The sequence below is a fragment of the Gavialis gangeticus genome, unplaced genomic scaffold (genome assembly GCF_001723915.1).
Source record: "Gavialis gangeticus isolate Ggan-Ray unplaced genomic scaffold, GavGan_comp1, whole genome shotgun sequence".
Lineage (NCBI taxonomy): Eukaryota > Metazoa > Chordata > Crocodylia > Gavialidae > Gavialis > Gavialis gangeticus.
This window is the reverse complement of record NW_017728993.1, coordinates 69,932,322-69,948,788: the sequence shown is the minus strand read 5'-3', so window position 1 is coordinate 69,948,788 and position 16,467 is coordinate 69,932,322. Positions and strand designations below refer to the sequence as shown.

At 41.6% G+C, this 16,467-nt stretch overlaps 1 protein-coding gene across 4 annotated transcripts in view; it reads right to left on the bottom strand.

Moving 5' to 3' along the window:
- Positions 1-16,467, bottom strand: part of MTA1 (metastasis associated 1) — a 140,666-nt gene that overhangs the window by 80,969 nt on the left and 43,230 nt on the right. For all 4 annotated transcript variants that reach the window (XM_019501989.1, XM_019501987.1, XM_019501988.1 and 1 more), the window contains exons 3-5: positions 14,906-14,999; positions 1,074-1,200; positions 844-907 (exon numbers count right to left, since the gene is read on the bottom strand). In XM_019501989.1, the coding sequence (XP_019357534.1) occupies positions 844-907; positions 1,074-1,200; positions 14,906-14,999 (285 nt within the window). The remainder of the gene's footprint in view (positions 1-843; positions 908-1,073; positions 1,201-14,905; positions 15,000-16,467) is intronic.

The window sequence follows — 16,467 nt, the reverse complement described above, 5'->3', positions numbered from 1 at the left end:
AATCTCGGGGGGGGGGGCAGGAAAAAGGCTCCTAAAGTGTCAGGTCAAATGCCAAACAAGATTACCAAAACCAGCATGTAGCTCATAAATGTCAACAATTATAAATGCCCATAAAGGTATCAGTACAAAATTAAAGTTGTACAGTTCAGAGTCACAAAACATAGAAGAAAAAGTAGGACCCATGAACTAAAATCTTTAATAGTGATTACTAGTTTGATTAATTTTAAGTGCCCAGTCCAAGGGGCCAGATTTCCAGATGGTAAGGACCTGGGAGTTTTCTAGAAAATAAATAAATAAATAAATAAATAAAATAAAATAAATCAGGTCCCCTTAAGGGAATCAAACAGGACACCAAAAATGGGGCATTTTAAGTTGAATCTTTAAACCTTTATTTTTTTAAGTTATTTCAGATAATTTAAGTAACTCCTGTTTCACAATATCCATTATACAACATGAATAATATGGTCAATTATGCATCTGCTTCTTCCAGCAATATCTATCATATATTTCAGTCCTTGTCATCAATTTTAGCTCTAATCTTTGAACTTTCAGAATGGTGCACTGACAAAAAAATGGGTTCTCTTTATAGGAGAAGAGGTGACTGAGTATCACATGAACCTAAGTAACAACCTTACCTGCTAGTCACAGAATTTTAGCAAGACAAAAAAATGCAAAACCTGAAAACTATGGTGAGCCTAATGTTTTCTCGTGACTCTGTCAATGCCCCAAACCCATCAAAAATGGGAGGGAGAATCTCCAATTACACTAAACCTAGATTTCTGCAACTAAACTGCAGCAAAATAACCTGATAAACTTTTTCAATTAAAAGAAAAGGGCTCATACCTCTCGCTCCAGATATGATTTAAGGGATTCCGTCTCATTTAACAGAGTAACACTGCATTTGCCTCTAAAAGAGAAAAATCAATTTTTATTAATATATATTTAAGGTTTTATGCTAGATATTGGATAGTAATGCTCTAACTTTTGTGTAAAAGTTTTTGCACATAGAAGAATATGGGTATAGTATTACATTCTGTTTCTTGAATCCTAGAAGAATAAAAAGAAGTAATTACCTGATGTGTGTGGCTGGTAAAGATTCCAGCTGTCGCGAGAGAAAGAGTTCTCGGTGCCTTAACTGATGCTTCTGTTTTTCTGGCAAATCAACCATTTCTGGGTTTTCCATCTCTTCTTCCATCTCCCCTAGTTACAAAGAGAAGATGGAAGTTTAACAGCACCTTGGCAAACGGTACCTCTTGGCTAATCAGAGTATCTTGATACACAACCCTTATTAAACTCTAAATAATCACTGTAAATGAAGCAAACCAAGCTTTGTGCAGATAAGCACAATGTGAGGATTTGCATAATCAGATAATTCAGTAGAAATCCTTCAGTATCAGACCAAAAGAATTCCAATTTATCACCTAGAGAAGCCCAACATTCAGCCATTTAGGCTCACGGGGCACGCATGTACAATTGTACACACACACGCAACAATTATCAAGTAACAGGAGCTTACCTAATCATTTCTCTCGCACAGAAGTTTGCCACAAGTGCACTTGTCTACTGAAAATAAAATTGGCAGATATAAAGAGCAGATTTTTCCCTCTTTCAGCTCATTTCCCATAGTTGTTCTGTGGTAACTTTCTCAGGTATATCAATTTTAAAGAGTGCTAAATATTACACATGCCTTTTTCCACAATGCACTATACCCTGGCACAACACTGAATACTTATATTTCCTCTTCTGTTCCCCAACAGATGGGGCTGCTGTACCCCATATTGGTCTCCTCTTCCAGGGAGTGGAAGACTTAAATCTCCTCTCTCTCACCAAATCAGCAGAAGGCAGAGAGGGCTGCACTCAACTCAAGGTAGCAGCAAGCCTCATGCCTTTTATCATTCTGCTTGCACCAACCACAAGTCACAGGGTAGAATCAAGGCCAGAGAGGGGGAATACAAAACAGCTAAATGCCTGTCAGCAACCCAGCTAAAAAGTGTTGGCTGCAAATAGCTGGCTTTTCCCTGGCTTTATCCCATCTCTTGGTCACAACCACTTTCACATTTCAATCCTTCATTCTTCAGCCTTTGCAGTATGCTTGTTCCAATTCTGCAAACATGTTAGCTTATACTTGAAGTACATAAGATCAACTCCAACCACACAAACACACAATGTAGTTTTTTTAAAAACAACAACAAATCCAAGCAGTATCCCAGTGGGGAAGAATTATCCTAAGATTCTGTGTCATTAGAGAGAGATCTTTCACTTTAGCTCTGATTGCTGTATCTGGTATAACTACTTTTCAAAGAGGCATGGCTTCTAATACTGAAGTAAGGAAGATCCTCTGGGTCAAGATACAAGGGGGTTCAGAAGAGGGAAACCTGGTGGTGAGAGTCTACCTACAGGCCTCCCTCCCAAGAAGAGGAGAGGGATGGGGCACTCTCCAGGGAACTGACTGAGGCAGCCAGCACCAAAGACCCGATTGTCTTGGCTGCCTTCAGCTGCCCTGACATGTGCGGGGAAGACTATTCAGCCAGTTCCAGCAGGTCAGCCAACTTGTTGGGAGCTACTGACGACCTGTTCCTGACACAGGCTGTGTAAGAGCCGACTAGGGGTAAAGCCACTCTGGACTTAGTGTTGACCGAGAGAGAAGACATGGTAGGCAACCTGAGGATTGGAGGTACTCTGGACGACAGTGATCACGATCCAATTAGGTTCACCATCCACTGAAAGGCTGGGAATTCAGTTAGTAGAACTGAAGTCCTACACTTCAAAAGGGCAGACTTTGGCAAACTCAGGAGTCTAGTTAGAGAGGCCCTCTGCGATCAGCAACTGGACAACTTGGGAGTTTAGAAATGGTGTTGCTTCTTCAAAGGGGCAATTCTTACTGATCAAAAAGAGACCATTCTCACGCAGTCAAAAAGCAGGAAAGTAGCCAACAGACCCGCTTGGCTCAAAAGGGATATTAGGTAACTATTGAAAAAGAAAAAAAGAAGCACATAATCAAAGGAAAAATTGTTCAGCAACCAGAGAGGAGTACACGTATATAATCAGAGTCTGCAGATGAGACACAGAAAGCCAAGGCAGGCATGGAGATCAAGCTGGCAACTAAAATAAAGGACAACAAAAAATCCTTCAATAGATACATAGGGAGCAAAAGGGAAAAAAAATTAAGCTTCACTGTGGGACCCTTACTTAATATGGAAGTGCAGGCCACGGTTGATTCCCAAGAAAATGCAGAGCTCCTAAATACATACTTCACATCGGTATTCCTGAAATCCAATGGGAGCTGTTCCCCTGTCTCAAGGCCCAGGGAATATGGGGAAGACAACAGACCACATGAAATGAGTCCCAAACAAGTGAGGGTACTCTTAGAACACCTGGACATTTTCACATCTGCTGGGCCAGATGACCTGCATCCGAGAGTCCCAAAAGAACTGGCTGAGCTTATACCAGGGCCTCTGGTGAAGCTGTTCAAAAGAGTCATGGAACTTGGGAGTGGTTCCAGATGACTGGAAGAGGACCAACATGGTACTTATTTTTAAGGAAGGGAAGAAGGATGACCCTGCAAACAACAGTCTGACTTTGGTCCTGGGGAAAATGTTTGAACAAGTTGTTAAGGATGCCGTCAATTACAAGCTCATAACTGGTGGGGTATTAAGAAGCAACCAGCACAACTTTTGTTGAGCGTAGATCATGCCTGATAAACCTGGTGTCCTTTTATGACCAGGTACCTAACCAGCTGGACAAGGGACATGAGGTTGATATCATTTACTTAGACTTCAGTAAACCCTTTGATTCTGTTTCCCCATGAGATTCTGTCAATTAAATTGGAGGGTACTGGCCTAGACTAGTCTACAGTGAGGTAGATGGACAACTGGTTTAGAGGCTAATCCCATAGAGTTGTAATCGATGGGACGGCCTCATCCTGGAGGACCATCTCCAGTGGTGTTCCCCAGGGATCAGTCCTTGGACTCATGCTCTTTTACACACTGATTAATGACTTGGATGAGGGGGTGGAAAGCTCAATGATTAAGTTTGCAGATTATACCAAGCTGTGGGAAATGCAAACACATCAGAGGATAAGGTAAGGATCCAGAATTAAACTTGACAGACTGGTTCTATGGGCTGAACAGAATCAGATGAGGTTTAAAAGATAAAAGTGCTGGGTTCTGCATCTGGGTAGGAAGATGCATCCCTGTAACTACACAATGGGTGGTGGTACACTGGCTGGCACAGCATCTGAATGGGATCTGGGGGTCACAATCAACCGGAAGATGAACACGAGCCAACAGTTCAATGAGGTTACCAGCAGGACAAACAGCACTCTGGCGTGCATCAGCCGATGTGTTGCCGATAGATCCAGGGAGGTGTTCCTCCCTCTCTATTCAGCATTGGTGAGGCCACAGCTGGAGTACTGTGTCCACTTGAGGAAGGATGCAGATAAGATTGAGACGGTAGAGAAAAGGGCCACCCATATGATTAGGGGCCTGGCAGATAGGCCCTATGAGGAGAGACTCTGGGTACTGGGCCTGTTCAGTCTGAGTAAAAGGAGACAGAGGCAACTTGATAGCTACCTACAAGTATGTCAAGGGTAAGCACCAAGATCTAGGGGAGCAACTCTTCAGGAAGGCACCCCTTAGGAAGATGAAGACCAATGGGCACAAGCTAAAAAAAAAAAAAAAAAGAGGGAAAGTTTAGGCTAGACATAGAGAAAAACTTATTTTCCATAAGGGCAACTAGAATCTGGAACACTCCCAGCAGAAGTGGTACAGTCACCATCCTGAGAGGTGCTCAAGAGGAGGATGGATAAGCGCCTTGTTGAGCTTGTTTGAGCCCAATAACCTCATGCCTATGGCAGGAAACTGGACTAGATGATCTTGCAGGTCCCTTCCACTCTATGATTCTCCTGAGGAAAGGGGATGTCACCAGAAATATATATACATCAACCTGCCCCTTTCAGAGGGGAAGGGGAAAGCTCTTCTTTGCAGCTCCCCCAAAAAGCAGCTTTATTTGGTCTCCCTCTCCTAAGAGCACCCAGCATCCAGCCCTAGTGTGGCTTCACAGGGGACAAGCTCTGGCTTTTGAGACCTTGGCTTTTCTCAGTCCCTGGCTTCCCCAGAGATCTGTAGCACCGCCACTTCTGGGAGCTCCTGCGAAGGAGGAAAGGTGTTTGCTTCTTTAAAAGAAGAGGATTATCAGAGTGCTGATGTCCCAAGCAGTACAGCAGACAGCTTCAAAACAGGCTGTATTGTGCCATTCCAGTTCCCCCAGTCCTCACTTGGACTTTACTCTGCCCACCATGGGACCTTCTCTCTGCCCGCCCCCTCAGAGCTCCACTCACTCTCCTCAGGCTCAGCCAGCCACTCTTGTACCCAAACAATTATAAAATTAGAGTCGTAACCTGGGGACAATACAGGGTGGCCACTGATGGATTCCCAGAATACAAGACATCCCCTGGGTGAGGGGTAGGACCCACCAGTCCCCTCAGCCAATCAGTGGTGAGGGGTGGGGCCACTGGCACCCATAGCCAATCAGCAGCAAGAGGCAGAGCCAACACAAAAGACTGCTGTTCCATCCAGGAACCCTATGCCAATGAACCCACAGCACCCTGTGAAATGAGGGAGAGCAAGTGCTAAGATCAGCAGCAAAATTGTGAGCCTCCGCAGTTCAGCCGGCAGAGAGCCTCACCTTGCTCCCCCTGCACCGTGGTTTCACATCCCATGGCTCTGCCTTTCTCTGCAGACAGACCAGCCTTGAGAGAACATGGCATAGCAGGTGTGAGGCTAGGCTCCCCACCCCCCATGCACACGCTGGGATCTGGTCTCACTCCAGCCCAGCTCCATGCTTGGGAGCCAGGAACACACACTGCACAGGGACCTCCTCCCCACCCCCCATCAGCATTCAGCGCACACACTGGGCACCCAGTCATCTGCCCTGGCCACATTCTGGTCAGACTTGGGCTGAGTGGAGTCAGTCGGTGTTGGATACCTGCAGCAGTGCAGCCAGCTGCCTGGCAGGACCTTCCCTTCTTTCCTCAGGAGACGGACAGGATTGCCTGCCCCAGAGGAGAAATAATGGCTTACTGAGCTGGCTCAGCCACCCAGGAGCCCAGAGGCCCTGGTGCCCAAAGCTCCTCCTCCCCATGCAGCAGGACACCCCAGGGTCTCACTGGGCTGCTCTGTGGGTGTGAAGATAGTGACAAGAGCCTCCTCTCAGTCCCACAGACATTGCAGCAGATACAAATGCAGCGCTTCACCCATCTACTCCCAAAGCCGTTACTTTGTGCTGAGGCAGTGCAGCAGGGGGGAGGGGGGTGCAGACCAACTGCCCAGCCCTGGCAGCTCAGCAGCACCTGGGACCCAGGCCCACCCACACACACGCAGCCCAGGGTCAGGGAGCTCAGACATGCAACAGTGCCTTGACTCTCGCTGTGCCTGCACGTGCACTGCAGCCACAGCTCCTTGCAGGTGCGGAGGAACCAGCCTCTGGGACCTTCCACCACCCTCCCTCCTTCCCCAGCTGGTTCAGAACCCTCTTACTCCTGGGTTACACACCACCCTATTTCTAGGCACAACCAACAGAATCACAAGGACTAATGACTGACATTCATTTTCACCAATGAACTGAGAAAACAGGACTTTTTGCAGTCTGGTCCTCATTTAGGAATGGACAGGGGACAAGGAGTTTAAAAATAGAATGGTCCAGTATAAAACAAGACCAATGGCCAGCCTAAGACAATAGTCACCCAATACAGTAAAACATTTAGTCATAAGGAACCAATCAAGGAGACAGTGTCTGGGCCCTGCTACCAGGCCCAGACTGCCATCTGTCCCTGGGGTGAAAAGGGCATATAGATGTCCTACTTAGGGAACTATTTACAATAGGAACGCACCAATAAAGATTTTTGAGCCAATACCAATCACCGATTATTAACAAGCCATATCAGGCAATACCAATCCGATTGCTGACACACAACCTGGCAGCTTGGAGAGCAGCATACGGCCAGTAGGTCTGTGGGGGACAAAGGACGCGGGTGAAGGAAGGGGTATGGGGGGGACAGATTGAGGCCCCCACAGTGAGGGAGGGAATGGAGCAGGCACTGCCCAGCCAGGGTGGAGTAGGGCATCAGACAAAGCTCCTATGGGCAAGGGCTGCACTTGGGGTGGGTAGCAGCAGTGCTAGGAGCAGGGGTTACAGGGTGGGCTACAGCCACCCCAAAATTCACCATACCTCCCCTCCTGCCCTGAGCAAAGCACTGGCCCAGCCCCCACCACCAGGAAGAGCCCAGCACAGTCCCCAGCCCCAAGCATGCGGCAAGCAGGTTGCCTTCACCTTGCACACAGATTTGGGGGGCACATGCCCCCCATGGCTCCCCTGGGGTGCGTGCAGTGGCAGGAGCCGCTCCCCTTCCCACCTCTCCATACCCTACTGCCCAGCCCCAGCAGGGCAGTGCCTGCCCCTGCCCCACTCTCTCCCTCACCATGGGGGCTTCCATCTGCCCCCCCGCACACACACACACCCCTTCTCCCCCACAGACTTACTGGCCGGACACCGCTCTCCAAGCTACCAGGTTGCATTCCCGGCCATGTGCATGGTGTGGCTGCACACATTCACCCAGAATTTATCGGCCAAAAAAAGCCAATTGCCAATACTGTCAATTTTCTTTTCATAGGTGCCGATACAATATGGATCAATGCATCAGTGCACCTCTAATTTACAATTATTATTTACAGGAAACCCTGCCCACACTCATCCCTGCAAAGCACTCCCCACTGGAACTGCAGGCTAGAACTTAGCCCACTTTGCTGCCTTTGTAACAGGGCAAGGGGCTATAAAAATAGATTTTTTTTTCCTCATAGAGAATGAAAATTAGCTACCATATTTGCCAAAGAGCATGGAAAGATTTTTTGGATCACAACAGACTGAACTTTAAAGCCTTGCATATGAATAACAAACACTCATTCTTTTTCATTGCTACTCTTAAAGAGCAGACTTATGCTTGCAGCTTAATCCAATACTCGTAGCCAAGAAACACTCTTCCACCCACCACAAAATTTACAGGCACAGATGTGATTAACACAGAAACACACATCATATCCATCATATCCTTAAAGCTTAATCATTTATAACCTTCAAAGTTATCCCTAATCAAAGCAAACGCAAAGGGAATAGTTTTCTTTTGCAAAGTGTTAAACTGGTTTTAAACAGGATATTCTGCCAAAGAAAAGAAGAGAAATTGAATGTTCTTCTCAGGTTCAGAATAAAATACAAACAGATGCTTTGTTTTACTATGCCGACACAAGACCCAATAGGTTATACACCCTTTAAGTGAACTGACCCAATGAGGAAGGAGAAAAGCAGCAGCGTAATTAAACTAGGAGTGGGACATATAATACTTATTACACTACATAAGCTATTAAACACATTGCAGCATGCATTTACATTTTAATACTTTCCTAGTAACTGGAACACAGAATTTACATTTGTGACAGTTTCATGGTTTTGTAATCTATTCACTGAAGTGGATTCTGCTTTAGTTGAAAATTAATAACACGGCTGCTAACCTAGAATAAATATACCAGCAGTAACTCACAAGCAAGTCAGCAAGTCATAGGATAGCTGGTTTGAAAACTAGTGGTTATAAAATTATAATAAAAAAAAACAACTTGGGAAGAGACCTCCATGCTTACATTTGAGTGTGCTCTGAAAGCAAGAAATCAACTCTAATTTCCAAAAGCCGTTTACTGTAATACTAATAAGGCACCATTTAAAGCAGAAGAGATGTCATGCAAAGTTTCTCTCAATACTTTTCATGTGTTTTAAAAATTCACATTAAAAATAATGTACATGCCTCAATTGCTACATGTCAATTACATCCACCACACATGCACACAAAACAAAGCCACCCACCAGCAAAACAAGTCTCATCTCAGAGACTGCAATTTTCTTCACCTTTAAATCAAGAATATCATCCAACGAGTGTTTCATTTGCTTGCTTCATTTTTGTAACAAAACAAGGAGGCTGTAAAGCACATTTCCTTCTGTGTTAGCCCTGCTGTGCACAGGTTTTCAAAATAAAAAGGCACAATGCCATACAATTTCTAAGACATTACATAAGGCAACAAAAAAGAAAGAAAGAAAAACCCTGAACACAAAAAAATTGCTAAAGCTTTTGAGGACAAGTGGGTAGGAACATTATGGAGAATAAAAAAAAAAGCTGTATGCAAATATCCTTGCCTCCCTGCTTGAGATATGCTCCAATACTGAAAAGCATAAAACCTGATTAATGAAAACCTTAGGTGTGTTTTTTAAGAAAATAAGGCCCCCCAAGGCCACACTACAGCTCTGCAGGTTTGGCCTGCAGGTTCATGGCTATAAAAAGACACCTCTACCATCTCAGGCACTTAGGAAAGTTCTCAGTTTCAGACTAAGAATTATAACAGAGCTGACATTGACCACAGATTGGGAGGTACATGTACATTTTACCCTCATACAGCTTGATTGCTTGGGCTTTCTGCAAGCGGACTGAATCGACTTCGCAGTGAATGACAACCCATGAAGAACAGGCACTACAGCCTTTTAAAGAATTAATCTTGCCAGACAAACTTGACCGCTTTTATTACCAAATTACAAAGCAAGTAACTAGGGAGCACAACAGATGCAATATATTTGGTCTTTAACAAAGCATTTGATACACTACCACATAAATTTTATTTTAAAATTAATTTCTTGGTTTGCCTAGGAATATGCACAGACAGCATACGACACAAAAACTCTTCACAGAGATCAACGTGTAATATATCAAATTTGGGGAAGTGTCCAAAGCGGTGCAGGGAATGAGTTAGGTCCACTGATATTTAACATCTTTGTTAAGGATATGAAGACCAAATCATTAGTAACACACAAACAAAGTCTGTGGATGATACTACACTAGAAAAAAATGTGAACACTAATGAAGTTAGAAAGATTCAGACAGATAGAACATTTGGATGCAAAAAATGAGAATCAATTTGAAAAAGTGAACGTTAATTCATACAGGGAAAATTAATTTAAAAAAATGCAGGTACTCAATTGAAAAAGTGGAAATTATAATTATGAAAGACCCAGCATTGGTGGGTGGTAAATTAAACATCAATACCTGTTCAGCACAAGAGCACTAGACACTACAAGAACATGATAGGGATCAATGCAATGTTGGGCTGCCTATTTAAAAAATAAAAATAAAATAAGGAAGACTGGAAGTGATAATCCCTTCTCTATAACCCAGGTACTATATTACTTTTGGCAATTAGGAAAAAGTTCCAAAAAATATTTTAAAAAAAATAAGTTCAAGTGACAGAGTTGGATTTGTTTAAAAAAAAAAAAAACAACAACATTAGAATACACTTAGTCTAACAAGGATGAAAAAGGGAGACAAACTTGTGACATTACAATTAATAAGAAAATAAAGTAAGAGAACATTAAGATTAAGCATCAGGAACACGCACTTAAAAGACAATGCTATTAACTTGTGAAATAGCCTCCTAAATGAAATCACAAAACTTCTATCTCTGGGTAGTGTTAAAACGAGACTTTTAAATCTTAGAAGATATACTGCATAATATTACATTTACAAAAGCTAGATGGTGTAGTAGGTATTAACCTTATTTCTAAGTATGAAGTCTATAATAAACCTAACAGCCCCAGGTGTTGCAGGTAAACAATTGTATCTTATCCTAGTGAGAAAACGCACACGAGTTTTGTTTGTTTTTTGCCCTTCCTCTTCAGCAGCTGGTATTAGATATTATCAGAGTGGAGTAGATGGAGTACTGATCTAATACAACATGGTCATTTCCAGTTTAACTCTAGAAGATGCACACACTGTCCTCACTTAAAATTCTTAGGATATTTCAAGGCTTTCTTGCAATGACAAGTTCTCAATTTAGATTGATCTGAAAAAATGAACAGGACATGTCCAACGTTTGAAGGAAGGGAAAGATGAACCAACCAAGACCTTGGACCCCAGACACTCAGACGGAGTTCTACCTTGCAAGGGGTATAAAACTGACATAATACCAACTATTCATTAGACAAGCAGATTTGAGGCACCTCCATGTTGGCCTGATAGTGACATCATTCTACTGCAAGATGCTCATTTTTAGAATTTTCAGCACTTCTAAAAATATGCTGACTTGCAGGCCTGACACAAACAGCAGCTGCTGAAAGCAAATAGCAAAACTGTCCAAAGCTACTCAAGCTAACTCATGCACTGCAATTAGCCAAGCACATCTCCTGTTTTTCCATGGGCTAGCATAAATAAATAAGAGTGCTGGGCCTTTGACCAATGTTACCAGTGGGTAACAAATTGACAATGGTTAGGGAAAGAATCTTTTGACTGGAAACAGTTCACTACTTTAAGTGGTTTTGCCATCTACAGTTTGTCAGTCATAGCATCTACTCCTTACTATGCTGGTCTCAAATTGCATAAAATAAAATGTGCGTTCCAATTCCCATGGTCTTCCTGCACTTTTATTTGGATGTTTATTCTTTGCCTGTCTTATACCATTGTGTGATCTTGCTGTAGGGCTGCTGAACAATAATCTGTTTCTACTTCTGAGGTGGATGTATTTCACACCCAGGTGAGACTATTCCACTAAGTACTTTGTGCAGTGACCAAGTAGTCTTGAGACTAGCATATATTTACTAACACTTTTTAGTCAGCCATGGACAGCTGACAGAGGGTCTACAGACTGCCCCAAATAAGCTTTTTATCGGATGGCAAAAATTGGGAGTTCAAAAATCAAAACATAAGTCACACTGCATAGATCAGGTACAACTGTCTACTGTCTAATGGATTAGGCTGATAAAATAAGGTAAAATTTTGTTTCCCTTTTTTTTACTTCATATTAACTGGTGTGTATGTCATATAATATTTTTCTCTCCCTCCATCTATTGTCAAACACCAAATTTCTAGTGAAATATATAGCAGTACTGAAAAAACATCAGATTCAAATGGCTGATACATTTACCCATTATTTGGTTCTCTCAAAGTCTAAAATAAAGGCCTCCATCGTAGACTTACTCTTATGAAGCCTTGTATTTTGAGTCCAGAAATATCTGCAGTCACACAGCTTCATTAATCAGTTGAACAAAGGCAGTTAAAAGATCAGTGATGCAGATACGTACATCTACTGCAAATGCATCAAAATGAGGCAGCAGGACACTTTATAAAAAGGGATCATTATGCAGTGAACTCAAAACCAGTGATAGTGGCAAGTCTCTCAGAATCCTAATTTCCTACAAAACTTAATTTCATTATAACATGCAGATTACAGTATTTTCTAACAGCATATTTCAATTCTCAATTAATGTTTAGAAGCATTGAGTGCTATCCAAAAGTATAATTTTACTTTTTCATAAAAGGGCAATTGAAGCCACTCAATTCAACCCAACAGGGATTTGTTGGAGAGTCTGTCTGAATTAAGTAGAGGACATTTTCTGGGAATTAATTTGTACTTGCACTAAATACAGAAAGATTCTAGTTAACAGAAAAATATAAACTGACAACAGATAGTCGCAGTTTCTGTGATGTTTCCATTAATAGGACTGCTCTATATGGTGGGATTTTCTAGATGGTTGTTCAAATAACTAAGGAAGTAAAGCACTCATTTCTATTTGTATCAAAACGCTTCGTTTCATAACACAAACAAAAGAGATCTGTCCTTGAAGTTTCAAAAAATGGCTATGCTGGTTAAATGCAAGAGTTCCCATCATCTTCAGAGAGAGTGTACCTTTGAACTGTTTTTACCTTCTTTGTTTATTGACTTAGTGAACTGAGACATAAAAAAAAAAAAGTCAACATACTCACTTTGCCCATTTGCAAGGAAGCATCTATTAAGCTTTAGCATTCCTGAGCAACACAACCATTATGGCAGTGAAGACAGCTCAAAAAAGCTCACTCTTTTGCAACTAAAAGCAATATACAAAACAGACAAATCTCATCTTGGTGCCATATGACAACGTGTACCAAGATGTGGTTATACTAGCACAGTGCACAAGTTTCACTCCACAGAAACCATATTACAGACAATATAAAACTAACTAACTATTTTGAAGGCACAGAGCACATGCAGGTCTAATTTTGCCAGGCCCTTTCAATGGCAGTGCTCAAAACTGCAATGCAAAGCAACATGCAACTCACAAGGATAAAATTACACCTCTATAATGTATCTAGTCAATGAATACCAAGAAGAGCAAAAATCTATTGTACAGCTATACAGGTCAGATTCTGTAATACAGATACTAAAAAGAAATAGTGAAATTGTACAATTACATTCTCAAATCAGGGTATGCCATACTGAAGTTCTGCATCTTTTCCTATCTTTGAGTGCAGAACAATAAAAAGCCTTTAATTATATGGGCCTAAACCACAATATCCTTTACCTACACATTTTTTTTTGCTGAACTATGATGAACTTACATTATTAAATATTATCTTATTCTTACATATTTACACTTGCTTCATTATTAACTGGTAGATTATAAATTCAATCATCTAGAATAATTACATTTTCTTCCTTTTACAATATGCATATTAAATCAATTTTGTCAATACTTTGGGGTTGCTATTGTTGTTTCCTATCTTGCAGGCTGTTACCTTTTCTAGTAAGCCAGCCTGAATCTTCTGGATAAGACAGGATATAAAATCTAAAGAATAATTTAATAAGTTATCCTTCCTCCTTTGGAAATAGATGCGCCACTTCCGGCATCTCATTGTACCATAGGTCATCTACTTTAATTGCCCTAACAATGAAGCCAATCACTAGTATATCAGAAAATTCACAAGTCAAGAGCTTTACTACTCATGAACATTCTCTGTGATGTCTGTTTGATCGCAACTTATGCAGATGGATATCTAATTTGTATTTTTCTCACTAAACTGACACTGTCTTAAGGAATTCCAAATATCTGATGTACTTTTTCTAGCAAACGAAGAGAATTTGTGCTCCACTGATTTGACTGGTACCAGCATATGCACGAATGCCAAGTTCTCACTGAAATTATATGAAAATGCTCACAAATTCTGACATGCTAAGTATCTGATGGCATTAAATAATAATAGCATATTTAAAAGACAGAAACAGTTGAATGCAACTGACAGCAATATAACACAAGCTCTTCCAAGATCTGCAATTTAGCTGAAGCTCCTATAAAAAAAGCTTCTTCCAATTGCTCATTATACCTGAGCTGCAGTTTAACTAGGTCTTATTTACTTTTTTTTAATAAAAAGATAAACATTCACGAACATCTCTGAAATATACAGTTACATGCAATACTAGAAGCAGCAACAGCCCACTGTTGCATTCAATACTGCACCTTTTCACATTTTTCTTTTTAAAATAAAGTTCTGCTCTCCATGATATAGAAAATGTGTATCATACGCTCTTCAGGAAACACCAGTATAAACAAAGGACTATAATATATCACTATGACAAAATATGAGAAACTGTGATCAAGTAACTAGACACAGGGTCTGGACATATAAACACATATATACTAGCATAATTTGGTTTTGTATACCTAAATTACAATAAATGACAGGCAAAATGACAGGCAGGGTAGCCAGCTTAAGGGCATTATTTCTATGCTTTGCCACTGTCATGGAGCCAATAATAATCTGTTTGAACTGAGCAAATGGCAACCCCAACCTAATCTATGGGCACACTATACTTGCACTAACATAATTTTGCCTCAGATTCTTTCAGTTAATCCCACATCATAGTAGGAAAGTTACCCCTGTAAAAGGTCATTTTAAATCATTTTGTAGTTTCAAAGTACATCCAGCCTCACCACAGCACCAATGTTCTATCCAAACTTAGAAATTTTAATCAATAAATGGTTAAAAAAATACTTATTAAAAAAAGCTTACTTGCATGTTTGTCTGCCAGTACAATAAGGGTACTTGATATGTCCCTTCTTCTATAGAAACACACCACTTTTGCTTCCACGTTTCCATTGGCAGTCTGTTAAAATAAACAGAAAAACTGTTTTTGAACACTAATAAAAACCTGGGTTTCAAACCACTAAATTTGACCCCCTTTGAAATGTATGGTAGTTTGACTATAAATACTCTGCTAAATGTGTGAACTGCTATGAAAACAATGCATTTATACAGAAAATTAGAAGTCGTTATCAGATAATCCAAGGGAATTTTCCAAGACCAAAAAAGTCATACAAGAATAGATCATTGATCCAACCCTCTTTCTTGTCTTTACCCAAAATCCATTCTGGATAGCACAAAGAAAGTAAATCAAAAACACACAAGACCTCTGAGAAATCAAACTGGGATACAATACAGGTGCCAAGGGCATGCATTATCCTTATGTATTAACCTAATCCATTAACCAAGATTTCACTTAGTGCCAACTCTGGCAACCTGCAGCCCAACCATCGGCTGAATGCAGCCCACAAAAAGATTGGATCCAGTGCATGGCAGCAGGGATCAGTGGCTGCAGCAGTGGAGGCACTTTCTTTGCCCTGTGCTGTACATTCTGCTGCTGTACACTGCTAATCCCCTGCAAAGAGTCCAACAGGCAACCAACCCAGCCCTCCCTGCTCCATGCCAAAGGCTGTTCTCTGACTCTGCTACCGCAGCTTTCATTTTGCATTACTGCCAAATTCAAAGCTTCCCAGTCACTGGGTGACAGGAAAAAAATCAACAGCACTTGCTGGCAATGGCAAGCAGGGGCTGCTGTAGAGGAGTGCAAGACCAGCCCTCAGCACACAGCACGGAGGGCTAGGGCACTGCAGAGGGGACTGGCAGCTTGCAGTGGCAGCTGAGTTACAAGTGGTAGCCTACTGTTCGTGAAAGTTGCCAACCCTTGGCCTATTGACCTCACCTAGAAATGAGAGGAAAGTTACATTAGATCATATTTTTCTATCCTTTCTCCAATAAAGTAGTCTTACTTCATACATTGCTATCAATGCTATTGAGATTAATTTTTAGATTTAAGTGCTGTTCACTAAATACAAGGGGAACAGAATTTAGCCCTTTTTGTGCAATTCCACTCTTCCTGCAAAATTCTCATGGAAACCATTTCGGTAGGCAAGGAAACCACCCCTGCACTGGCAGTTACATATTGCTCTTAAATCTTTCTTCTTGATAGCTGATTTTACAATATGCAAAAATTCCCATAGAAAAATTAATCATAGAATCTTAGAAAATTAGGCTTGGAAGGGATCTTGGGAGGTCATCTAGTCCAACCCCTTGCTCAAAACAGGATCATCAGCAACCAGATCTTTCTACCCAAGGGCTTTGTCTAGCCAGGTATTAACAGCCTCTAAGGATACAGAGTCCACAACCTCTCTGGGTAACCTGTTCCAGTAATTTACTATGCTCCTTGTGAGAAAGTTTTTCCTAATATCTACTCCAGTGGCTGGCAAAGTACAGCCTGTGGGCCAGATCTGGCCTGCCAGACACTTTCATCTGTA